We start from the raw sequence: 26,138 nt of genomic DNA on the forward strand, positions 1-26,138 counted from the left end.
GCAGAAAGAGACAAAGATCCCTCTGAGCAACAACTGAATAAGAACTGAAGAAATCCGCAGTCATTGGTAAAAGAAACTAGAAGCTTAGCATCAAAATGTGTGCAGATTCCTGTTTCAGTGTCAAGTGCACAACAATGCTGCCTATAACAAGCTGGAGTAAACAGGCAACGTGTTGCTTTAGCAAAGCTTTTCTTTGAACTTCACAACAGCAAAAGGTCAGTCTAGGGTTAGCAATATCAGCTGACCAAGGACTGACAGATCACAGTTTAAACCTCTTCAATCTAATCACAGAGCAGGCCCAAAGAAACACACAACAAATCAATATTTAGATTTACATTGCGCCGCTTCAATAAGGATCAAGGGTCGCTTTTCTGGACTGGAAAACAAGTTCAACATCCAAGTTCCAACAGGATTCTCCCATCATGCAACACGGTAAAGGCAAAAATGCCCAAAACATAAAAAAAAAAAAAAAATATATATATATATATATATATATATATATATATATATATATATATATATATATATATTTCAAAGGTCCTGCAAAAGGTTTAGTGTCTGAATTATTGTTTAATCACTGTTCAAAAAAATAGAATTGAAGGAAAGAAGAGAAAACAACATAACAGCTAATTCATAAGATTCCGATGAGATTAATCACAAAGATGGATCAGAAGGAGGTTGATAAGTAAAGTTTATTGCCATCACAAAGCATTGGGGGGAAATACAACATGTCACAGACAGACAGACCTCTCTGGCATAGAGACCAGGGCAGGAAGTGAATATTTTCCATTCACAGGATCACTAACTGGCTTCATTAGGATCTCCACATGATGACAGGCTACCTGGGATCAAAGTAGCTGTTGATAGAGGAGGAAAATGTCACCTACCCAGAGCAAAAACAAAAAAATAATCTGGTATCTGGTGTTAATTTCCCACCCAGGTACTGACAACATAACCCCAGCTCTGCACCTGCCCACTCCCAGTTCATCCAGCTTAAAGGGTAATTCCGGTTTCTAACAACTTTTGTCTTATTCCCTAGAGGTAAACCCCTAAAATCCGGGAACACGGTGACATCGCTAGAGAAGAAAGAAACACGATTCGACAGGTTAGTAAACAAACCCTAATCCAAACCACTTTATTTGGAGGTAAATCTCAAAGGCTATCACACCTGAAATGCTGGTAATAATTCCACATTGTACACGAAACCAGAAAGTCAGTCTGGACGTTTATGACAAACAGTTTGGGTGATAATTTTACCATTAGCCTTATTTTCTTTTTTACTTATTTTCTCTTCCAAACAAGTTTGTCTAACCTGGAGGTTTGTTACAACCTGTCTGACTGCTCGCGTTTCTCGACTTATACGTCCTCTTTATAATGACGTCACTGATAAAAATGAAATTACGCAATTTTGACCCAAGTTTGTAATAAACGGGAATCATCCTTTAACATCCACAACAAAAATGTATACAGGCATTCCACTAACGTTGCATAGTGGAAGGTGCAGCTTTTAAAACATTGAACATAACTATCTACCCTGTTTTTTTAATTTTTTTAAATTTTGTGCCTTTTTTCCACCTGTGTCAAAAGCATAGCGACCAGTTGAATGATAAAGGAAACTGAAAAGGAAATTGACTATGTTAGTAACCACTGTAAATGTCCCTCTTTAGTATCCGTATATATCCTGCAACTGCCTCTCAGAAATGATAGAGAACGCGAAAAAACCCTTCACTTCAACTGGTTAGACGCCCGTCCTTTGTAAGTGGTTGTCAGGAAGTTAACTTTTAACCGTGACAACGTCTACATAAACTTTAACACCTCATTGTTTCACACTCATGCTATGAATCAGCGCTGCTAACAGCAAACGTCACCGCCATCGTTTACTTCCTCGGTGGGGTTGGAGACTTCATGAATCTGGGTGGGGTGGGCGACTTGGCGCTGCGAGATGGGGTTGGAGACTTCGGGGTCGGGGTTGGAGATTTGGGGACCGGGGTTGGAGATTTGGGGACCGGGGTGGAAGCGGGAGTAGAGGCTTGACTCTTCATGGATGCCGGGGTCTGGGCCTTAGGAGGTACTGGGGTTGGGGTCTTGGAGGGGGGAGCTGGGGACTTCGGTGGCACAGGCGTGGATGCAGGTGTAGCGGCAGGCGCTTTGGGGTGTCCCAGTTTGGGCTCGGGGATCTGCTCGCCCTGCTTGTAGACGCTGACGGTGATCTCAACGAACTCGCCGCCGTACTTGTTCCGCACGTTGATGCTGTACTTGCCGGAGTCTTCCGGAGTGACTTTGGTGATGACGAGGCTGGCGAACTTGCCGCCCTCGAACGTGACCTTGGTGTGCTCAGTGGAGGCGACTTCCTGCTCGTTCTTGAACCAGGTGACCTCAGGGGTCGGCTCGCCCCACACGGTGCAGGTCAGGCTCAGAGACTGGAGAGGGTCGAGAGTCAACTCAAGTCAAAATGGGTTCAAAATGTAGGTTTGCTTAAGTACTGTATCAAAAACAACAAAGGGGCCAGTTAGACAAAACTATAATAAACCACTTATCCCTAGAGCACTGGTTCCCAACATGGGGATCAGGACTCCGAGGGGTCGTAAGATAAATCTGAGGGGTCCCAAGATGTGTAACAGAAAGGAAAGTATAGAAAATATATTTCTGCTGCAGAAATATTTATCAAATTGTTGCTTTTTCTTGTGAATTATTGGATATTTTTTTAACTTTAAGCCTATAAAAAGTATAAAAATAAATTGGGAAACGTTTATCCTCGTCCTTGGAGAAGCAGTTTGTTCCGTAACAAGCTTGTAAGTGGACCTTGAGTTGACTACTTTTTAAGATCAAGGATTTTGTTGCTTATTTTTCATGCCACAACACAAAAGTCTGATAACTGCTATGAAATCATAAAAGCTTCTTTTCCATGACAGCTGAGCAAACTCCATCTGCTGATAAAGACTTTGCTTAGTGTTAAGTGGATCTTGAGTTTGGATTGTTTTGTCTAAACCTATAAAACCTAAAGTACCTGCAGGGCTGGATGCCAAAAAACAGCAAGTGACAGCCCACAGAGCTCATTTTGTTACATTTTGTTCCAGCACTGGCTTCATAAAGGAATGCTGTCAGGGCAGTACAGCTTGTCGACCCCCTCATTACTGCGTGCTTGTAATGATGCAAACAAAACCCCTAAAATGATGGTCCAACAATGTCACCTCAAATATTATTAACAGTGTTGATTTATGTCAACATTCTCAACATCCTCACCTTTGCTTCCATAATAGTGACGACGTCAGGCAGGCCGCCGACCACTCTGCCGCGGTCTGAGGAGAGACAGCAAAATGGAAGTTATTAATGTACTGATGACAAAAACAAACTCACCCTGTATATCACCCTGTTTGCATTGCGAAGGCACGTAAGACTCTGCCTGTCGCAGTGTTAACAAGGTTGAGATCGAAAGAAGAAAGAGCAGGAATGTAAAGCCGAAACTCTTTGAACATTAATTCATACTTCGCCTCGAAAGCAAATAACTTGTCTTTGGTTCTTTAAAAACGTGACGCGATTCATGAAATGAAATAACATCGTAAATATGTCTGATGGAATAAAATACGTGTGTGTGTGTCAGGTTAATAAATAATATTATACTCACTCTTCTCTGCAAATGCAGCTGCCCTGAAAGGTAAAGGAATATTGATATTATTAATATCATTTGAATACAGTTTAAAGATACATGTTCACAAACTAATTTCGTGGCAAATAACTTACTTAAGTCTCAGGTACTCCTCATAGGCATCGGTATATGCTGCAAAAAGAAGAGAATAAGGTTATGACTTTACTTTTCAAAGCCACCAAAAGTTTTATAATAACCCAAAATAAACAAAAGTTAAATACAAGTTACATAGTTACATACATAAATAACTTAGAAACACTTAAACAAATCTGGAAATGGAAAATAATGGCTACAGAGTAATAGAATAAGATGTTTACCCTGTCCGGAGAGGTCGAAGGATCTGGTGTGGGTCTGCACGCCGTCTGAGATCTCGATAGAGTAGTTACCCTTCTCCTTGTCAGACGGATCACAGATCTGCATCCAGGCCATCTCCGCCGTGCCTCCGATCCTCATCTTCTCAGAGGAGGCAATCTTACTCTCCCTGCAGGGTTCACATCACAGGAGTCACTTCTCAATTCATACTGGTGATGCGAGATCAGAGACTGAAATGTCTACAGAGCAATGGCTGCAGGATTCAGTTCTTTTCTCAGTCAACAGTTTTCTCTGCAGCTTAATTAGGAAGCACAGCATTACCTAAACATAACCTTTACATGATTAATCATCCGAGTTATTGTGCTTTTGACAGCTAACAGGAAACACACGTTCTGGTGGGAGTAAATGGCGAGAAGCCGGAACGAGGACGTTTGTTCATTGTGATTCAGTGTTGTTTAAAGTTTTGAAATACCACGACTGTGTACAACGCCTGAGGGAGTGCAGCACATACAGTACTATACCGCACAGTGTGTGTTTGTCTGTTGTAACCATACTTTCCAGCCTTGAGACTTTGAAATAGTTAAATCAACGGTAAGACATGAGAAGCTGTATATGTTTTGGTCACTATATGTGTACATACAGTACAGGCCAAAAGTTTGTTTGTCATTCAATGTGTTTCCTTTTTATTTTCATGACTATTTACATTGTAGATTCTCACTGAAGGCATCAAAACTATGAATGAACACATATGGAATTATGTACTTAAAAACAAAAAAGTGTGAAATAACTGAAAGCATGTCTTATATTTTAGATTCTTCAAAGTAGCCACCCTTTGCTTTTTTATTAATAAGGAAAAAAATTCCACTAATTAACCCTGACAGGCACACCTGTGAAGGTAAAACCATTTCAGGTGACTACCTCATGAAGCTCATTGAGAGAACACCAAGGGTTTGCAGAGTTATCAAAAAAGCAAAGGGTGGCTACTTTGAGGAATCTAAAATATAAGACATGTCTTCAGTTATTTCACACTTTTTTGTTAAGTACATAATTCCATATGTGTTCATTCATAATTTTGATGCCTTCAATGAGAATCTACAATGTAAATAGTCAAAATAAAGAAACCCATTGAATGAGAAGGTGTGTCCAAACTTTTGGCCTGTACTGTATGTCTGATGACTACATTTTAATCTGCATTTAAAGAAACATTGGGCAGTGACACACAACAGAGCTGGTCAGCAGGCACAATCTTGTTATGTCTCAGCTGTCAATGTAAATATTAGATTATTCTGTAACAAGCATTTAATTAAACTGTACTTGTGTTTCCAGACGGTCTTCATCTCTTCTGTGTAGTAGTTCATGTAGCACTGCAGCCTGATGCCCTCTGGTGTGCACTGCAGCACCAGCTCAGAGGCAGACGCACCTGACGGCAACAAACACACATGAATGAACACACTGTCAAGGGAAATAATCAACTGAAAATAAAGATTGTTCTGTGCTACTTTAAGAGTGTACACTACGCACTCGCAATGATTTCGTCCTTTGACACAACCTACTTATGTCCATGTTAAAATGCATTTAGCTTGGAGTGTTTTTGCACATATGTTTTTGCAGTTGATTCTGGGGAGTTGCTGCTCTTCCCTTTACCAGTATTTTTTTGCAGGTTTTTTTTGCCAAGCAATTATACCCTGGAAGAAGCCATTTGTTTCCCAGTCAAACTACTTAACGGATTGGTTTTCAAATAGTTATCCAAAGAGCCCCTAAAAGGCCCTGATCAGACAGAGTTTGTTTTAGCAGCCTGGGGTGGCTTGTTTTCATGGAGAGAAAGTGTTTTGCTGCTTTTGCGTTGCTGAGCACCTACATTTATTTTGCAGAAGTGCCCTGAACGCCACGAGTTACAAAAAACTACACAGATTGGAAAAAACGGTTGGCTGAGGATGGGTGATTCAATGGTTACCTAACAAAAAGACGCAACTGGTCTGATCGGGCGTCTTCAACAAAAATGTCTGGATAGAGCGCCTAGTGTTATGCAACCTGCAAACGCGCTCTGTCTGAGCACGACCCTAGGCTGACTTTTCTCACAGATGAGCTTTTGTTGAAAGGCTAATCACCGTCAGACCTTAATTTAAATCGAGATACAGCTGCATGTACTGTAGCACAGAGGTAGAACTGGAATCATTGCAAATCCTGAGGACACACTTTCCAGTAAATATTGTCAGGAATCACGCTTGCATAGTTAATACTACGGTACCAGTTAAACACATTCATCACATCCTGTCATACGCACTGAACCACACGAGGAAACTAAGTTTGAGCTGATGTATAATTCAGTGGATCAAACTCACCAGCATTCTGGGCGAGGGCATTGATGATGTCGTCAAACACTGCAAATCAGAGTAAGAAAACATTAAATACATTATAACATGTTTATTTAAATAATAATTAACATTAAAGTGAGTCACTCCTTCTGAACAAAGAGAACGTACTTTGGCCTGAAATGTCAAACAAAGATGTGTCCTTTCCTCTGTCGTCACTGAGCACGGCCTTGTAGATGCCATGATCTTTTCTGGAGAACTGGAAAAAACAAATATTGTATCAACCAGATTCAATTCAACTTGCTTGTCATTGTACCAAGTAAAAGTATTGAGACAATAAAATGCAGTGAAGTGCAGAGTAACATATAGAATAAGTGTGAAATAAATAAGGTTAGATGTATACAGTAAGAATGTATTTTGGTGTGGATACTGCAGTAGTTACCAGAGGGATGGGAAGAGCGCAGGCTCCGGACATAACATTGGGAGGAGTTTCTGGAACAATCTCATCATCCTCTTTGTACCAATGGAAAGACGTCTCCTTCTTCACATTGGCCACCTGACACACAAACACAAGGATTAGTTTTATTGAGAGGAAAAGAAGTGAGAAGAAAGGTGAAAGGATGGAGGATTTAATTGTTACCTTGCAGGCGAGCATAACAGTGCAATCCTCAGTGACAGTGAAGTACAGATACTCAGAGAAATGTGGACCTAAAAGGACAGTGGAATAATGTATATTAGGATTTTATCAGCCCAAGAGCAACAATGAATATATTAATAAAATAGAAAACACTCTGCTAATGCCGTACAATCCTCCTGAATGAGTTCTTTTAAATCATATACATTTTTTTGTTTTGTTTGTATGTCAGTGTGTAGCACGGGCCAAGGAAGAATACATTAAAATATCAGCGGATCCGAATGACAGGGCAGATAGACAAATTATTTTTCGTTAACATTGCGAGACAGGGCATGAGCCCTGACAAGGGTCTGCGCTCTCCAAGTGCCCTTCTAGTTAAATATGCATTTGAGTCGGCATTCAAATACGTGATCAAATCAGATTTACCTTCATTTTAAGTGCAATACTAGACTAGAAAATAGTGATCCTTTTGCCTGAGGCTTTATTTTACACCAGACTTCACTGACATCTGTTAACAGTTTTTTGAGCCATCCTGCTAACAAAACATAGAGTGAAAATTACAGTCTTAGACACAGACTTCAGTTTGTGTAAGTGGTGTCACATAGTGACAGCCTCAGTCAAGTGTTTCAGGTCATTGTGTGTGTTGTTACCTTGCTTCCTGATGTGCTCCTTCCTCTGAAACTCGGCCTCCTTCAGAGCAGCTTTGAACACTGGACCGAGAAAACACAACGGAGTCATATAATATGTTCAGTGGTGACAGAAGTACTCAGATAGCAGTACCTCAGGGTAAAGTTACTCCACTACAAGTAAAAGTCTTCTTGCATTCAAAAACTTACTCAAGTAGAATTGTAAAAGTATTAGCAGCAAAATGCATTTAAAGCATCATAAGTAAAAGTACTCATTAGGCAACAGAATCCCTGTCAGTGTGACATTATATTATTCTAATTATTGTTACACAGGCATTACTCTGTAAGCAGCATTTTATGTTTTAGCTAGTCACAATTAAGGAATTCTTAACTACTTGTAATACTGTTGGGAATTTTAATTTGTAGTAATGAATCAGTAATGCACCATGAGTACAGTATATATTTTGTATGTAAAATATTTATCTTCAAAGTGACTACAGCTGTCAGATAAATGTAGTGGAGTAGAAGTATAAAATAGCAGAAAATGGACATATAGTACGTGCCTAAATGTACTCAGTTACTTTCTACAGGTGACATGTACAGCATTAAACATTCTGCTTCTGCCAAATCATTTAAAGATTTAAACAAAAATATGCCAAAAGAAGGCGGAAAAACAAACAGCTGATGCAGTATTTTGAAGGTGCAACTATGTGCCAACATTAAATATCTTTAATTAAATTTGACTGTGTTCATTTCTATAATGTTTATGTTTTTTGTTTCTGCCCCCTCCATCCAAAAACTACTTTTCTCAAATTGAAAAACCTCTGGCGCAGCGAATACACCATTAAGTTATATGTATGATGGTTTATTTACTTTTTCTGATGAGGCTTCCTCTAATACTACTTTGCTTAAGTAAAGCAAAAGTAAAAGTATTAACATGTGGGTTAGTTTAAGAAAAAAACTTAGCGTGCTAAAAGAAAAACAACTGTTCACTTGGGGACTATGACAAAGGTACTTCTATAAGAGAATTAAATGGTATATTAACTTAAAATGAATTTGGATACAGAAAATAGAAATGTTCTCAAATATGTTAATTCCATATAAATCATACTTAAGGCCCTATCTTGCACTCAGCGCAATTTACTTTGTACACTGATGCATGTATAATTCCTATTTTGCACCCGATGCACAGCGGACTTTTCCCTCCACAGACGCACGTCGGTAAATTAGGGAATGAATTTGCGCTGCAGGGGGCGGTTCAGCAAAAAGAGGAGGCGTGTTCCGGCGCAAACGTTCCCTGGTGCTATTTTGCAGTTTCAGAAAACAATTCCACCACTGACCAGGAAAAACCTGGTCTAAAGTCAGTGGCACGTTATTCAGAAGCTATGTTACGGGCGCGTGCTTGGCCATAATATAGAGTGTGGACACACACATACACTTTGCTTCTCTCATCTCACGGACCCAGCAGTTCCCATATTTGCAAACCATACATAAATACAAGGAAAAATATGACCTTGTTTTACACAACATTTCAATGAATCATGGATGTGTTGATGACCTAAATGAGGAAATATTAGAGGAATTAAGGAGACGTGATGTTGAACTGCATATGCCGATGCCACTTAACCCAAATGCCCCAGCTAACGCACGGGACAGGAGAGACAGAAGAGCTGCATCGTCTATAGTGAGGTCATCTCGGTCTAATATTAGTCTACATTGCAAAAATATCAACATGCATTCATAACTTTGTGATTCAGTGACAGTGAGTCCAAAACATCGGAAAGTATGTTTTTGTGACATTTCTTTATCTACATTTTGTCAAAAAGAAAAATCAATAGCAAACGTCGGTCTCCTCGGCTGTGAACCGCTCCTGGCGTGCGCCCATGGATGTATTAACAGCGTGTGCCTAGCAAATCCGCCATTATAATAGCAATCCGCCATGGAATAAGCACGCCTCCTTTTAAAGGGAATGTGAGATAACGCTCTGATTGGTTTATTGCACGTTACGCCCAAACCACACCTATGAGTAATGTAGCTACTTCAGACCAACCCATTTTAGATTTGCGTCGGGCGCAAGAGTCATTTATCCGGCAGGTATAATAGCAACAGCGCCCGAGATCCGCCCACAAAGCTACTTGCGTTTGGCGTTTGATACTTGCGTTTCAGATCGTTAAAATAGGGCCCTTAAACTCCTTTTTCACATTTTAATATACTGTACGATTATGGTCATCTGATAAATAACAATGAATCAGTAAATGTGAGGAGGAAGAGAGCCTCACCGTCTCCCACCAAGACCAGGGAGCTCTGGGCTTTGGCCTTGCCATCGTGGATCTGGACGGTGTAAGTGCCCTCGTTGGCTCTGGTGAAATGATCCAACGTCATCTGGATGACCCCTGTGGCCACATCGTGACTGATCTTGATTCCCTGAGAGGAAAAGGCGATTAATATGCACAATACATCAAGTAATTATGTTCAAATCTGTCACAGCTTTAAGATCAATATAATGCCAAACCCACAGACCTCAAAAAACAGCTGGAATTGTATAATGTTGAAGACTCAAACAGTGATTTAATACCTCCCCAGATGTGACCTCCTTGTCGTTAACAATGAACCTGTAGGATACAGAGGAGGAGAGTTTGACGGCCTGCAGCCAGAAGCGCACGTGACCCTTCTCCAAAACCTCGTAGTTCAGACCGTGTTTCAGAGGAATAACTGCATAGAAACAGACGACGCACAAAAATTAGATCCTTAATGACACAGTGTCCATTAAAGTGATACAGGAGGTCTGCTGCTAATGCACAATACTCACTTGGATGTCTGATGGCATAGCTGAGCTCCAGCATGGTGTTCAGGGCTGCAGAACGGATTCAAGACAACAAACATGAGCGGATGACAAACCACAACAACCTAGCCTAACGAGAAGGACTGAAAAGACCCACCGTCCTCAGTCAGAGTGTGGCTGGCAGAGACTCCATCGGTGTCCGTGACGACCACAGAGTATGCGCCCAGATCGTCTTTATTAGGGCTGGAGAAAGTCAGTCTGGAACTGAGAAACAAAACACAGAAGCCAATTAATATCCGTTAAGGTTAACACAGTCAATTAATTCCTATTAAATGTGAAGCTAACATAACCTCAAGTCTTTTAGTGAGTTTTACAGGCCCGCATCAGTGGTGGAAGAAGTACACCGATCTTTTACTTATGTACTTAAGTAGCAATGCTAGCAGCAAAGTGTAGAAAGGTCAAATTCATGCATTCGAAATTGTACTTTTATTTAACTTTTTATTTGAGTAAAAGAACAGCATTAGCATCTAAAAATAATTAAAGGGCCAAATAAAAAATCAAACGTGTCTGCATCAGTGCCGGTGTCCAAACCGGCAGCGACAGATGCCGCCCAGAAAGGGCCTGTCAGAGGTTTCTTCCTAAAAGGAAGTTTTTCCTCCCCACTGTTGTACCAAATGATTGCTCGTGAGACATTGTTGGTTCTTTGTATATAGAGTGTGGTCTAGACCTACTCTATCTGTAAAGTGTTCTGTTATGATTTGATACTACGAATAAAATTTAAGTGAAATTGAATTGTAATGCATTGAAACCATGTAAATGCAGAATGGCCCATTCTTAGAATAATGTAAATTATATTATTGGATTATAAGTATTCAATGCATTAATGTGTTCATCACTTTAATGTTGCAGCTGGTAAAAAGATAATCTGTAGTTCAGATGTTAAACATCACTTGAATGCAAATAGTGTCTCCTGTCTTACTTATAACTTCTTATATTTGATGGTGAACACTGAAAACAGGAAACAGAGAAACCTTTTTCTGTTCAGCAGCACGTTGTCATTGTGAGTCAGCTGACAGAGCGAACCAGACGAAGCCTCGAGGGGGGAACACACTGTTTGCTCTGCTCCGTTTACTGAATGAGTGCTTCTTTGCAGTAATTCATTCTTTAAAGGCCCACATTGTACAAAGTGAGATTTCCATGTCTTTTTTGTTTATAAAGCGGGTCGAGGTGCTGTATAAAAACTGTGAAAGTATCAAAACACTGCACACAGAAATGCACACAGTCCGTTTTAAGAAACTGTGCCTTTCAAAGAGCCGTTAGGACTTCTGCATGGTTGTGATGTCGTAACTACACTAAATATATGTAGAAAGTGCCATTACAGTCGTTCCCTGGCTGCAATGACAGTGCAGGGACTCAGAGAGCACAGTGTTTCAAACAGAGGGTGATACAGGTATATTCAGACAGACAGTATGAGAAAAAGAATGTGTTTTTTGAACATTAAAGCATGTATTCACGTCTAGTAGAAACCCTGAAATACAAGTATGAATCTGAAAATGAGCATAATATGGGACCTTTAAAGATAATCGTTCGTTCTGTGACTAAAGAAATAAAAAGTGGCCTCCGAGCTTACGTTCTGCCCTTGTCTGTTGTGACCACCCTGGGGCACTCGCCGATGGCTTTGTAGTTCTTTGACCACACAAACTTGGACGTCTCACAGATCTCACAGGCCTCAAAAGACAGGAAGACGTCGCCAGTCTCCTCGTCAACGCCAGCCACAATCTCCTGAGTGCCTGTCAACATGAATAACACGGTTGTCTGAGAAACTACACGGAAAATGTTCTAAATATATCTTAAATATACAGTAACATTCAGATCCACATTCAGCAAGAGTGCATTCTGAGGTAATTTGGGTATGTATTTGCACCTTATTTACTTGAGCCAAGATCCAGGATTTTCAAATTATTCACTTGATTGATTTAATTTATAAGTAAATCAAGTTCCTCTCCGTGAACCATCACCTTATCGTGGTGGAGAGGTTTGTGTGTCTCTGTGAACCTGAGGGCTGTGTTGTCTGGAGCTTTGTGCTCCTGGTAGGGTCTCCCAAGGCAAAGTGGTCTCAGGTGTGGGGCCAGACAAAGAATGGTTCAAAAACCCGAATGCAAAAGCTAAGCAGAGATGGAGTGACCCTGCCCGGAGGAAGCCCGGGGCCCCCGTCTGGAGCCAGGCCCAGACGGCGGGCTCGTCGGCGAGCGCCTGGTGGCGGGTTTGCCACGGAGCCCGCCGGGCACAGCCCGAACAAGCTACGTGGCAACTCCCTCCATCCCATGGGCCCACCACCTGTGGGAGGAACCGTTGGGGTCGGGTGCGATGCCACATGGGTGGCAGTGAAGGTCAGGGGCCTCGACGGACCAGACCCGGGCGGCAGACGCTGGCTCTGGGGACGTGGAACGTCACCTCTCTGTGGGGGAAGGAGCCGGAACTGGTGCGGGAGGTGGAGCGCCACCGGTTAGATCTGGTGGGGCTTACCTCACGCACAGTCTTGGTTCTGGAACCATACTCCTGGATAGGGGGAGGACTCTTTTCTTCTCCGGAGTTGCCCAGGGTGTGAGGCGCCGGGCGGGTGTGGGGATACTCACAAGCCCCCGGCTGAGCGCCGCTGTGTTGGAGTTTACCCGGTGGACGAGAGGGTCGCCTCCCCACGCCTGCGGGTTGTGGGGGGAAAACTCTGACTGTTGTTTGTGCATATGCACCAAACAGGAGTTCGGAGTATTCGGCCTTCTTGGAGACCTTGACTGGAGTCCTGCATGGGGCTCCAGTGGGGGACTCCATTGTTCTGCTGGGGGACTTCAACGCACACGTGGGCAATGATGGAGACACCTGAGAGGCGTGATTGGGAGGAACGGCCTCCCTGATCTAAACCAGAGTGGGTGTTTGTTGTTGGACTTCTGTGCTAGTCATGGATTGTCTATTGAACACCATGTTCGAACATAGGGATGCTCATAAGTGTACCTGGTACCAGAGCACCCTAGGCCAAGGTCAATGATCGATTTCATAATCGTTTCATCTGATCTGAGGCCGTATGTTTTGGACACTCGGGTGAAGAGAGGGGCAGAGCTGTCAACCGATCACCATCTGGTGATGAGTTGGGTCAGAGGGTGGGGAAGACTCTGGACAGACCTGGTAAGCCCAAACGTGTAAAGCGGGTAAATTGGGAACGTCTGAGGAGGCCCCTGTCCAACAGATTTTCAACTCACACCTCCGGGCGGAGCTTTTCGTGCATCCCTGTGGAGGCTGGGGGCATTGAACCCGAGTGGACAATGTTCAAAGTTTCCATTGCTGAAGCTGCGGCGAGGAGCTGTGGTCTTAGGGTCTTAGGTGCCTCAAGGGGCGGTAACCCACGAACACCGTGGTGGACACCGGTGGTCAGGGAAGCCGTCCGACTGAAGAAGGAGTCTTTCCGGGATATGTTATCCCGGAGGACTCGGAGGCAGTTGCAGGGTACCGAAGGGCCGAAGGGCTGCAGCCTCTGCCGTGAAAGAGGCAAAGCAGCGGGTGTGGGAGAAGTTTGGAGAAGACATGGAGAAGGACTTTCGGTCGGCACCAAAGTGCTTCTGGAAAACTGTTCGCCACCTCAGGAGGGGGAAGCGGGGAACCATCCAAGCTGTGTACAGTAAGGATGGGACACTGTTGACCTCAACTGAGGAGGTAATAGGGCGGTGGAAGGAGCACTTTGAGGAACTCCTGAATCCGACTAATACGCCCTCTATGTTAGAGGCAGAGCTGGAGGATAACGGGGATTGTCGTCGATTTCCCGGGCGGAAGTCACTGATGTAGTCACAACAACAACTACACAGTGGCAAAGCCCCGGGGATTGATGAGATCCGTCCAGAAATGCTCAAGGCTCTGGGTGTGGAGGGGCTGTCCTGGTTGACACGCCTTTTCAACATTGCGTGGAAGTCTGGGGACGGTGCCAAAGGAGTGGCAGACTGGGGTGGTGGTCCCCTTTTAAAAGGGGGGGACCAGAGGGTGTGTGCCAATTATAGGGGTATCACACTTCTCAGCCTCCCTGGTAAAGTCTACTCCAAGGTGCTGGAAAGGAGGGTTCGGCCGATAGTCGAACCTCGGGTTGAGGAGGAACAATGCGGATTCCGTCCTGGTCGTGGAACAACGGACCAGCTCTTCTCTCGCAAGGATCCTGGAGGGAGCCTGGGAGTATGCCCAACCGGTCTACATGTGTTTTGTGGATTTGGAGAAGGCGTATGACCGGGTCCCCGGGAGATACTGTGGGAGGTGCTGCGGGGAGTATGGGGTGAGGGGTCTCTTCTCAGGGCCATCCAATCTCTGTACAACCAAAGCGAGAGCTGTGTCCGGGTTCTCGTAGTAAGTCGGACTCGTTTCAGGTGAGGGTTGGCCTCCGCCAGGGCTGCGCTTTGTCACCAATCCTGTTTGTAGTATTTATGGACAGGATATCGAGGCGTAGTCGGGGTGGGGAGGGGTTGCAGTTTGGTGGGCTGGGGATCTAATCGCTGCTCTTTGCAGATGATGTGGTCCTGATGGCATCATCGGCCTGCGACCTTCAGCACTCACTGGATCGGTTCGCAACCGAGTGTGAAGCGGTTGGGATGAGGATCAGCACCTCTAAATCTGAGGCCATGGTTCTCAGCAGGAAACCGATGGAATGCCTTCTCCAGGTAGGGAATGAGTCCTTACCCCAAGTGAAGGAGTTCAAGTACCTTGGGGTTGTGTTCGCGAGTGAGGGGACAATGGAGCGGGAGATTGGTCGGAGAATCGGCGCAGCGGGTGCGGTATTGCATTCAATCTATCGCACTGTTAGGACGAAAAGAGAGCTTAGCCAGAAGGCAAAGCTCTCGATCTACCGGGTCAGTTTTCGTTCCTACCCTCACCTATGGTCATGAAGGCTGGGTCATGACCGAAAGAACGAGATCCAGGGTACAAGCGGCTGAAATGGGTTTCCTCAGGAGGGTGGCTGGCGTCTCCCTTAGAGATAGGGTGAGAAGCTCAGTCATCCGTGAGGAGCTCGGAGTAGAGCCGCTGCTCCTTTGCGACGAAAGGAGGCAGTTGAGGTGGTTCGGGCATCTGGTAAGGATGCCCCCTGGGCGCCTCCCTAGGGAGGTGTTCCAGGCACGTCCAGCTGGGAGGAGGCCTCGGGGAAGACCCAGGACTAGGTGGAGGGATTATATCTCCAACCTGGCCTGGGAACGCCTCGGGATCCCCCAGTCGGAGCTGGTTAATGTTGCTCGGGAAAGGGAAGTTTGGGGTCCCCTGCTGGAACTGCTCCCCCCGCGACCCGACACCGGATAAGCGGACGAAGATGGATGGATGGATGGATGGAATCAAGTTGTGGTATCAATGAGCGTGTTAAGTTGTTGTTACCTGGAAGAGCTTTGGCACAGATCGGCTCAGACAACTGGGAAGGTTTTCCGACACCTGCCGCATTGACAGAACGAACTCTGAACACGTAGGTTTCACCTTCTTTCAGACCAGTCACCTGCAGGAAACCATGGAAACACCATTACATGAACAGTGGGACACGACCATACTAACTTAAACCCAAGTTTATAATTCAAACTTTCAATAAAGCCCAAACAGTTTAAGTTACAGGATAATTTCTTTGGTGGGCGGTCTGTCTCCTACCTGCAGGTAACGGTGGTTCACAGCTTCCTGAGTCAGAGTAACAAACTCTGATGAGCCCTTCTTGGCCATGTCCACCAAATATCCAGTGACGGCACTGGCTCCGATGTAGACTGGAGCCTTCCACAGGAGGACGAGGGACTGACCTCTGACCTCACTGAAGCTCAGGTCGTAAGCCGGGCCTGCAGGTCAGGTAAAATAAAAAACACAAGCAGGACAAAAGAGAAAAGAAGTCTGTTTTGGAATTCTGTCTGTAGTTTGGCTGCATATTGTGGTCTGTGATACGGGTTCAACATTGAGGTGATATTATTGTTCTGCCTTCAGTTGGAGGTTGAGACATTTCTATATTCATAAAAAAATAGGGGCAGTTTTTCGGTGCTAATAATTTGCACGTCAATATATTTTTTCCTAAAGTTGTTTTTACTACAATCACAATAATTTATAATTACGTTGTCGTATTTTGGTTTAGTTTATGAATGAAATGTGACCCTCATTAATTGAAAATATGACAAAGGGAAGCGCATAGACTTAAAATGTTTTGAAAACAGGGATGTTATTGTTACTGATTAATGACCCCATCAAACCCCTGCATATTAAACATGTTAAAACATAGTTATTGCACACACACACACACACACACACACACACACACACACACACACACACACACACACACACACACACACACACACACAGTTTAGTTCTGACTTTAATTGCTCTTGTATGGTTTCTATGAACCAGCAGTGATGGCTCTCCCACCTGGCTCTTCCATGGTCCAAGCTTCACATTTCATCGGGGCGCTGGGAGCAGAGGGCACGCCGACACCGGCCATGTTAGCGGCCTGGACCTTGAACTCGTAGAAGGTTCCCTCGGTCAGATTGTCAACCTGAAGATACAGAAAGATTCAATGAATAACCAATACAGAAGTCCAGAAGTGGAAGGAGTATGATTATCCTTTATAAAGTAAAAGTATGAATACCACACTCTAAAAATACTTTACTAGTCCTGCATTTAAAACCTTACTTGAGTAAAATTATGCAAGTATTAAAGTATGAACAGTACTCATTTTGCAGTAAAATGTTCCCTGTCAGTGTTTTCCTATTATATCGGACGTTTCTGGATTAATAGTCCTGCTGCGTTAATGTCCGTGTTGCATTTTAATGCTGTAGATGTTAAAGGTTGTGCTAATTTTAACTCTCATTACATTCAGATCTGTAAAAGTTCTTGATAAAAGTTCCCCAAACAAACACACATGTATTATTTCCTTTTATCGTATGATTTTGCGTCCGATTGATGCCACTCACAGTGCAGATTCTCTCCGTGACGGCCGCCAGGTTGACCTCCTTCCAAACCAAAGAGTCAGCGTTTCTCTTGTCGATGTAGTAAGCGTTGATTTTGGAGCCGCCGCAGTGTTTGGGACTCTTCCAGGCCAAAGTCATGGAGGAGCCGTCACAGCTCAGCAGGGTGATGCCAAAGGGAGCGCTGGGAGTTGCTGAGTCACATAAAATATGTTTAATATGAGATAAGATAAGAAGATAAGATACTTAACTGGCACCCTTGTAGAGAGTCGTAAAAAGTATTTTAATGAGAAAATACATCCGAGTTTGATTACTTCGCTTCATTGTGAGCTGTGCGGGCCCTCCATGCATTCGTTTTTTTCAAACTAGATTCATATAACCTCAACAACAATAGTGTAATTTCAAAAACACATCTAGCTTTTGTAGTGAATAACTGCACAGTGTTTTGTGGTCTTTCTGGTACCACGCAGTGCATTTTGTTACTACTGTGTGGTGAAAATATGCAGTTTTGTGATTAAAACATACAACATAATGCAAAGTGGAAGTGGACAGAGTGGGAGCTGTGGGTAAGTCAGGTGGGAGAAAATCTACACAACTATTTCATACGTACCATATTCCACCCCCTTGCCTGGACAGAATAATGAAATGAGCATAAACTTTGATGACGTTTCTGACAATGTGGTAGTCTTATCACCTCTTGTTTTCAGGTACATATTTACCAATTCACTTATGAGTTCCTTTTGAAACAGTTTTTCATATGGATCCAACATTTTCTTTACAACCTACTGGCTTTATTATGTTAAAGCTTTTTACATTGATTTAACAGTTCATTATGAACGTGATGCTGCTCTTACCGAGGGCTGGCTCCACAGTGATGGAAGAGGACTCCTGAGACTCCTCACTGAGGCCATACACGTTGACGGCTTGGACACGGAAGGTGTAGCTCTCCCCAGGGATCAGGCCGTGGACCACAAACCTGAGGCACATTTCATTTTCATTTGAATCACATACAATTAAAAGTTGTTGCCATGATGATCTTCGGTGCCTGATAGTTAGGGGTGTAAATCACAAGTTTTATCACAATACTTATATACTTATAATAGCTTTGTGAAGTTGAATATAGATCACAATAAATCACTGTGGTATTACATCAGAGCACAGCCACAAAACAGTTGATTGCCAACACTGTTAACAAGAACTAAAAAGAGTCAAAGTCACTGCCCGCATTTGAGTTATGCAGAAAATGTTTAAACCATTCAGACTTATGACTTGGTTTCTCATTCTCTTTTTTTTGCTATGCAACGTCTCCTAAAACCTCTTTTACTTTTGAACCGCAGCAGGACTCAGTTAGTCCTGAACACTTACCTGGTGTGTTTAAAGGGTTTGTGGTTACAGGGGAACCACTCCTTGGATCCTGCAATGCGGCCATCAATGTAGTAACCCATGAGTTTTTTCAGATGTTTGGGAGCATCCCACTGCACAAACACAGACGACTTGGTGTTTCTGGTGGCAACAACCTGACCGGGAGCAGACGGGACACCTGACCAGGGTGGAATAGAATTATTATTAAACACCAGTGATGATACAATCAATTATATTAATGGTTTAATTGTGAAGTATGTGTTCTGCCTTTAATTTATGTGTTAAAAAATGGATCAACATTTAAGAGTTACATTTCAAAATTAAATCTAATGTACAAAAGACTAGTTTCAACATTCAACATTTCAAGTGAAGTGAAAAAAACAGGAACATCTGTATGCAGATATGTAGCAAAGGGAACTTGCTTTACCACATCAGTGTGACTCAGACAGAAACACATCAGGAATTTATATTTCTTGACTTTTTCAAGCACTTTTTCACACCATCTACACTTTCTGGAAGCAATGTGCTGATTTCCATCCATATGCTTTTCACTTTACGTACTGCAGGTCTGATCTGCACATTTGTATCTACCACATACTTAAGGTTACAAAATGACTGCCACTTAAAAAAAAACATGCAATGGTTTGTCTTTGTGGTGTTTTCAATGAAAAGTGAGCGATCATTGTACAAGAACAGAGTGAGTTTGAGTCTGTGAAACTGGGTTCAATACAACATGTGCTGTTTGTTCTAAAGATCATGTGGAATGACATAATGTGATGTTAGAAAGGGTTTGATCAGAGGGATGTGATAATTTGATTAAGAGGAGGTTTAACTTGGCCTCTCCATAAAATGTAAGCACTTTTTTTGAAAACGTCATACACCCTAGAGTTCAGAAAATTTCTGCTTTGATGCATCAATGGGAAAAGAAGGTTTTGATATAAAAATACAAGTATAAGCATGTTTTATATATAACATATTTGACATATAATTAATGCAAAACAATTCATGCAGGGTACAAGCTGACAACATCCGAGCTAAACTACAAGAGACACCGGATTAAATGGAGAAAGCATTTCTGAAATATATGATAAAGTCTGGTTCTAAAGTTTAAATAGGCCCCAATACAAAGAACTTTACACAAATATTTATTTCCCTGTGTGCTCTGCTAATCACGCATGGTTAGAACACACACACAGTGGACAAGTGAACTGATTTGTGACGTTACAGCAGCGCAAAACTGCTTTTAAAAATGTGTTTCTATTAAACTGTACATACCAATTGGCAGCTCCTTACCTGGAACAAACAGTGATTCACTTTTAACAAAAGGTCAATATCACGTGTGTGTGTTTGCAGATGCATTTGTGTGTTTGCAGTTCAGGATGTTTTTTTGTGGTGTTTATACTGATAAAATATACACTGTTTTAGAGGCATTTCCATTTTGAAAAGAACTAAATTCTGGGTGAGAACATAAGGCTGTACAGGGAGACACTGATTAGCTACAATTTCGGGAAATACAAATGTGACACGTCCCCCAATTTTGCACTTGAAAGCAACCTAATATTTCAACATTTCTTCCCAGCACACTGTAGAATTGTTTTCACTGAAATATGGATTTTGTTTCATAGTCAATATATTTTGTTGTTAAGAAATGTTTAACATCTTTCATTTGTTACACTGACTAATGACTGTCATCAAATAGAATAGATAAAAGCATCAGCTCTTACTTTTCTTTTTCTGTGTGCACATTTGTATGTATGTGTATTTATGTATTGTACTTTGTAGTATATATGACAGTGTGTCTGAGAGTCTGTGCACTGATCCCTGCCCTTACCATCCTCATCCACCTTTTGGATGGGCTCAGAGGGCTCGGAGGCCTCGCTGGAACCGTACAAGTTGACCGAATACACTCGGAACTGGTACTTTTGCCCGTCTTGCAAATCAAAAACCGGGTAACGAGGGGAGTGCAGTTTGACTGCCGTGTTGATCCGCTGCCATGCTCCAGTGCCTGCTAAGCACTGTGGAAGAGTCGGGGAGGAGGGGGGACATGAGAAGGTACAGCCATCTGCGACAACCTCATCAATGTAGCACAAACACAAAGAGGAGCTTCCAGGGTGGCTGGTGCATAGTTGGGGCTCAATTAAGTCATAAAGTTTGGCCATACTCTGAATAAAGTAAATCATTGATATATGAAGTGTGTGTGTGTGTGTGTGTGTGTGTGTGTGTGTGTGTGTGTGTGTGTGTGTGTGTGTGTGTGTGTGTGTGTGTGTGTGTGTGTGTGTGTGTGTGTGTGTCAGAATAACAATAATTCTCACTGACATTTTTGGCAAGAAAACATGACTGAACCTAAAGAGTTGTGACAAGGATATATAAGGAGACAAGGGTACATTTTCAACAGTACATTTTACTTAAAAATTCAATTATTATAAATAACTAATATAACATGAATAGATTAAATGTGAACTGAGATAAATAAGGGTTAAACTCTACACTGCATGAAAAACTGTTTGCATATCTGCCATGTATGCAGATATGTATATATCTGTCCCAATATTGATCCTGCCAATATATAATGTGTGCTACCTTATTATCTACATTTCTAACATACAGATTAAGTTATATTTATGGGAAATTGTATGTGACCTTTACATGGAGTTTTATTTTGGCCATATTTGTTTTTTGCATTTACTGCAAACAAGTGAAACCCCAACAATGCGCGTGACACATGGTGAGCTTTTAGTACTCCAATGTTCATGTGATTAGAATTTAAAATAAGTATAAAAAATACATGTAGCCTCTTAAACTCTGATGGACTCAGCAGTAAATCCATCATTGCATACTCATGTTGTGTAGCAAAAAACTGCTCTTCAAACCTACATATCCTTTTCTAATAAAGGTTTAAAAAGTTTAATGTATCAGGATGAATTGTGGGGAAATGTGTGTGTCAAATGATGCGTAAGACATCTGGATATTTACATTTGGGTATAATTGGAGCAGCCATAAAAAAAATATACGAAATTTTCAAAATTAACATTATATAGCTTCACTGAAGAGTTGGGACGAGCAGAACTACATGTGATGCTGTCATGCAGTTTGGAAAAAAATATATAAAAAATTAATGGGACACTGAAAAGGAAAACCCTGAGTTTAAGAGGTCAATGTCTTCTTTATCTCTTCAGTACAGTACAGAGCTTAACAGTGGGCTACATTGATGGAAATGGATGGCCAGAGGTGAAGGGACACACACCTTCTCGATGACGTACCACAGCGGAGCTCGTCCACGAGGGCTGGGAGGCTTCCAGCTCAGCACGACATACGATTTGAAAATCTCCGATGCGTGCACATCGGTGGGCTCCCCCGGGATCGTTACATAGCCTAGATTGGGAGTGAACGGTGTTGAGGCCTAAAGTACATACACAGCACCTGTTGCAGAAGTCCCACATTGTGTATGTATTTTTTTAACTTAAGTGTTTTAAAGAATGTATTTCATAATGTTATATTAATAAATGGATTTAGTTAGAGACTTGAACCCTTCTGAACTCTAAGGAAGTGTGTAAAATAGTGAAGTGCATTGGAGCAAAATGTGGGACTTCTACAATGGACTCCTTTGTAAAATGACACCAACGGGTTTTTTAGTTTTTGTGTTAAAGGTTTGCGTTAAAGTAGAGAAAGAGAAACCTCGGCACTTTGAGTGGTTTAATAGAAAAAAAATAAAACACTTCAGTCGATTAAAGTATGAATGGAACAGTTGAAGTTAAATCAAAGATAGGACACAACAGTTAGGAGCGGAGGAGAAGGGGGAAACGGTTTGTTTTGTGGAGCATTAAAATGAAGAAGTTAAAACAGATGACAGATTAGTTCTGATATGAAAGTGTAGATACATTTTAGACCAGCATGATGTGTTTAGAGGTTTTAATATTTGAGAGAAGCTTTTTTGGTGTCAGAGTGTAGAAAAGTCCTATTTTCTTTACAGACATTCTATAGAACAGTGGTTCTCAACCTGGGGGTCGGGACACCCAAGGGGGTCGCAAGAAAATGTCTGGGGGTCGCCAAATAGTTGGGGAGAAATTAAATTAAATAACATATTCTACACATTCTACATCACTGGAATTTAATCTTTAATGGTGCAGCTGGTATAAGGACGTTGAAAGCATTTTAAGGTGGATAAGAATGGGTTTAATGTTTAAATTGTTATTAACTGCATTTTTATGTAGAGTGAAACTCCTCTTTTAAGATGTTGGATGTAATGTTGCTGATGAGTTTGGAAAGAGGGACACGCATTAGTATTTGTGTGAGATTATGATGAAGGGGTTTAAAAGGATTAAAAGCAAATCTCTGAACCCGGATCAGTCTTTGTATACTACCGTACCTTCCAGGTCATCATCCTTGATCACTATGTCGTATTTCCCTTCGATTTTAATCACTGTTGCAGGAAACGACAACAACAGACCCGTTAGGAAACAGTCGTACCCCGCCGGTTTGTATTTCGCATTTACCTTCATCGGTACCTTGCAGCCTCTCGCTCTCGGCAGCGTCGAGGGCGGTCACTTTGTCTGACTTGCGCGACGGCCTGCTGATGCCGGCGCTGTTCACGGCCCTGACCCGGAAGTGGTAGGAGCGGCCCACTTTCAGGCCGTGCACCGGGTATTTACAAACATTCACAGGGGCATCGTTGCACTGGACCCAGGTGTCGCTGCCAGATTCACACCTACACAGAGAACACATCGTCAGTATAACGACACCCAAAAAATTCATTTTCACTCAAGATATTTTTCCAACTTGCCACTGCATAAAGGAAAGTGATTATATAAACTATATGTTACTATTTTCACACATTGCACATATTCTTTGTGCTGTGTACAATAGCATCTTTAGTAAATTTTTTACAAATTCCGTCCTCTTTGTTTTAAACACTGTATAGTTATTTTCATTTCTTTTTTTAAATTTATAATTCTTATAATTCTTTCTTCTTATTTTTGCAGTACTTTTGTTTGTTCTTTCTCTTACTATGTTTATGGTTCCATGAAATTCCTTGTTTTGAAAAAAAACCCTACTAGGCAATAAACCTGCTTTTTTAATTCTGATAAAAAACTAATTTGCAGAGCACAAAAATGTTGAGATAAAACCACCTAAAACATGGTGAGTAGCTGTATTTTCTTTACTGCTCAATCTGTCAATCCCCTCTTTGATCAATCTTTTAATCTATGAAATGCCACAGAAGTCTGGTTAGCAGTTACCAATAACGTCTTTAAATATTTTGTAGCTGCAACCTGAGAACATTTGACAATTTGGCCTAATTAAACAATTGACCAATAGGCAAATATTTTCTTTTAGATTCTGTTGATTAACTAATTGATTAATAATCAGATTGAACAGTAAAACTTTGAGCTAAAAGAGGCTAAAGGCTCCGTAGAGCTGCAGAGTTGGTGATTATAAGCAACCACTTCATTTGATCTAAAGTTAATATAAAGTATATTGATGAGCGCAGCTTTAAATAAATACGACAAGATCATACCTTTAAAAATGTCCTTGGCGTAAAGGGCAGTGTAATTTGTCTGTTTTCATGTTAGTGTGCTATAAAAAGAAAGCCTGAGGAGTTTTCAGGGCGCAGACTGACCGATCCACAAAGTATCCGGTGATTGCCACCTCGTTGACGGTGTTGGGGGGTTTCCAGGCAACCAGGACGTAGTCCGCGTTGATGTCGTATGCCTTTACGCTTAATGGTGCACCAGGTGCCCCGGGCGCAGAGGGGGCGGCATCTAGGGAGAAAGGAAGTAAAGACATAAGGTAGGAAGGTAGGAAGGAGTGACGCTAGAAGACAGATAGGAAGAGGGATGCAGATAGAAAGTTGGACAGAGAGACAATTCTCAACTTGGAAACAATAAAATCCCATCCCCCCTCATCTTCTGTTCATACTTCTATCGTTAACGCTACGGACAAGAAATTCTTCAGTAATTGATGCAGCTTTCAGTCGAAGAAAACACAGCTTTCAAAAGGTGAAGAAAATGTTTTCTACACGTCTGTTTGAAGTGTGTGCTTGTTGAATATAATAATTATGAATAACAATATAATAACTCCTTTAACTTGCATCAAAACTTAAACCAGATATCTCATAGCAATTATTTAGAGAATTGCAAAAACCCTAGTCTATATCCTTGATGTTCCACTTCCGGGATTGCTCCGTTGCTGACGGAAATTCAGCCGGATGTCACTCATTTAGGCCGGATATCCGTTGCCTTGGACTTCCTTTGTGTTGGCGTTCTAACCTCCGGTGGATGTATGAGGACTATGGTTAACTGCCCCTCAGATCTCTGCAGGGTAAATCCAGAAAGCTAGCTAGACTATCTGTCCAATCTGAGTTTTCTGTTGCACGACTAAAACAATTTTTGAACGTACACACGTTCCAAGAAAACTAGTTCCTTCCCAAGGCTATTTTGCTTAGCACCGTCCAAGACGATTGTAATTGGTTAAAGAAATGCCAATAAACCAGAGCACGTTTTTCTCCCATCCCGGAATGCTGTGTGGACTAGCCAGACCCTCCTCCGCAGCGCTGTGGAGGAAGGTCTGGCAAAGCGAGGGTTTGACTCATCCTTAGATCAGGTTTGGTGAGAACTGAGTGAACTTTAACTGAGTCTGTTTAATGCTGTTTATAACTGATTTGACATTTGTAAAGGTTTGAGAATTGGCATGAGTCCTAAAACCTGGACTACTAATCCATCCATCCAGTTGTTCCTCTAGCTGTTCGTCAACAAACAGACCATGTCATCATACACCATCTTTCAAACCAGACCATCAAGTTTAGTTCTTTAAAATATAAGAGAGATCAGACATGCTGAAGTTTGTCACAGTCTCTGGTGCTAAATAGTGGCTGTATTATTAAGAAGTAATTTAAAGCAGTTTAATTTGTGAATCAAAAACCTGATAACCACAATTTTAAAAGTGGAATCAGTTTACTCCTAATATTTATTTTATATAGTGTTTTATATAGTGTTTATTTAACAGAGGTAACACTTTTAATGCCACAGATAGCACTAAAAGCTAATTTTCATCTATTTTTTTCTACAGGTTTGGTTCCAGGTTTGGTGTTTCAGCATGTCCTCGTTAACAAATGTTATTTAATTTTGTTAACAAAATTTTCATCAGATTTTCTTGAGATGATGTTTAAATTCCTCCGTGGGTGGATCAATGCTCATTTAACAGTTCTTTACTATATATTCTAAACTACGGTTCTTCTTCTGTTCTTTAAGTATTCATTTGTGCAATAGATTAGTTTATTTGAAAACGGATAGTGGAAATTAATAAAAAACATATGGTGAAAATAATTGCCGGAATTAGCAAAGAAGCTTTTTTCATCAGTAGTTCCTAATCAAGGTGTCACGAAAGGCTTCCTAAAATACATCAGAGCAAAAACAGGTCATGCTGTTTAAAGATTGGAAAAGGACACACAGTTGTTAGAATAATATTACAAACAAGAAGGACATACAGATAGCAGCAGCAAAGAGAGTTTAGTGCTGACA

General features: G+C 41.8%; 1 protein-coding gene across 2 annotated transcripts in view; it reads right to left on the reverse strand.

Moving 5' to 3' along the window:
• Positions 1-674: 674 nt before the first annotated feature.
• Positions 675-26,138, reverse strand: part of myom2a (myomesin 2a) — a 37,770-nt gene continuing 12,306 nt past the window's right edge. The window contains exons 11-37 of one of the 2 annotated variants that reach the window (XM_028568175.1): positions 24,239-24,380; positions 23,130-23,329; positions 22,991-23,044; positions 21,869-21,996; positions 20,456-20,639; positions 18,628-18,802; positions 18,117-18,238; positions 17,269-17,456; positions 16,724-16,850; positions 15,968-16,146; positions 15,707-15,821; positions 11,943-12,102; positions 10,470-10,576; positions 10,340-10,384; positions 10,106-10,242; positions 9,810-9,954; positions 7,555-7,614; positions 6,911-6,978; positions 6,713-6,826; positions 6,442-6,529; positions 6,301-6,339; positions 5,273-5,378; positions 3,964-4,127; positions 3,742-3,778; positions 3,626-3,648; positions 3,244-3,299; positions 675-2,420 (exon numbers count right to left, since the gene is read on the reverse strand). In XM_028568175.1, the coding sequence (XP_028423976.1) occupies positions 1,878-2,420; positions 3,244-3,299; positions 3,626-3,648; positions 3,742-3,778; positions 3,964-4,127; positions 5,273-5,378; positions 6,301-6,339; positions 6,442-6,529; positions 6,713-6,826; positions 6,911-6,978; positions 7,555-7,614; positions 9,810-9,954; positions 10,106-10,242; positions 10,340-10,384; positions 10,470-10,576; positions 11,943-12,102; positions 15,707-15,821; positions 15,968-16,146; positions 16,724-16,850; positions 17,269-17,456; positions 18,117-18,238; positions 18,628-18,802; positions 20,456-20,639; positions 21,869-21,996; positions 22,991-23,044; positions 23,130-23,329; positions 24,239-24,380 (3,506 nt within the window). In that variant the 3' untranslated portion in view covers positions 675-1,877. Of the gene's footprint in view, positions 2,421-3,243; positions 3,300-3,625; positions 3,649-3,741; positions 3,779-3,963; positions 4,128-5,272; positions 5,379-6,300; positions 6,340-6,441; positions 6,530-6,712; positions 6,827-6,910; positions 6,979-7,554; positions 7,615-9,809; positions 9,955-10,105; positions 10,243-10,339; positions 10,385-10,469; positions 10,577-11,942; positions 12,103-15,706; positions 15,822-15,967; positions 16,147-16,723; positions 16,851-17,268; positions 17,457-18,116; positions 18,239-18,627; positions 18,803-20,455; positions 20,640-21,868; positions 21,997-22,990; positions 23,045-23,117; positions 23,330-24,238; positions 24,381-26,138 lie in introns of both variants that reach the window. The other variant, XM_028568166.1, reaches the window with a different exon arrangement.

The sequence above is a fragment of the Perca flavescens genome, chromosome 2 (genome assembly GCF_004354835.1).
Source record: "Perca flavescens isolate YP-PL-M2 chromosome 2, PFLA_1.0, whole genome shotgun sequence".
NCBI lineage: Eukaryota > Metazoa > Chordata > Actinopteri > Perciformes > Percidae > Perca > Perca flavescens.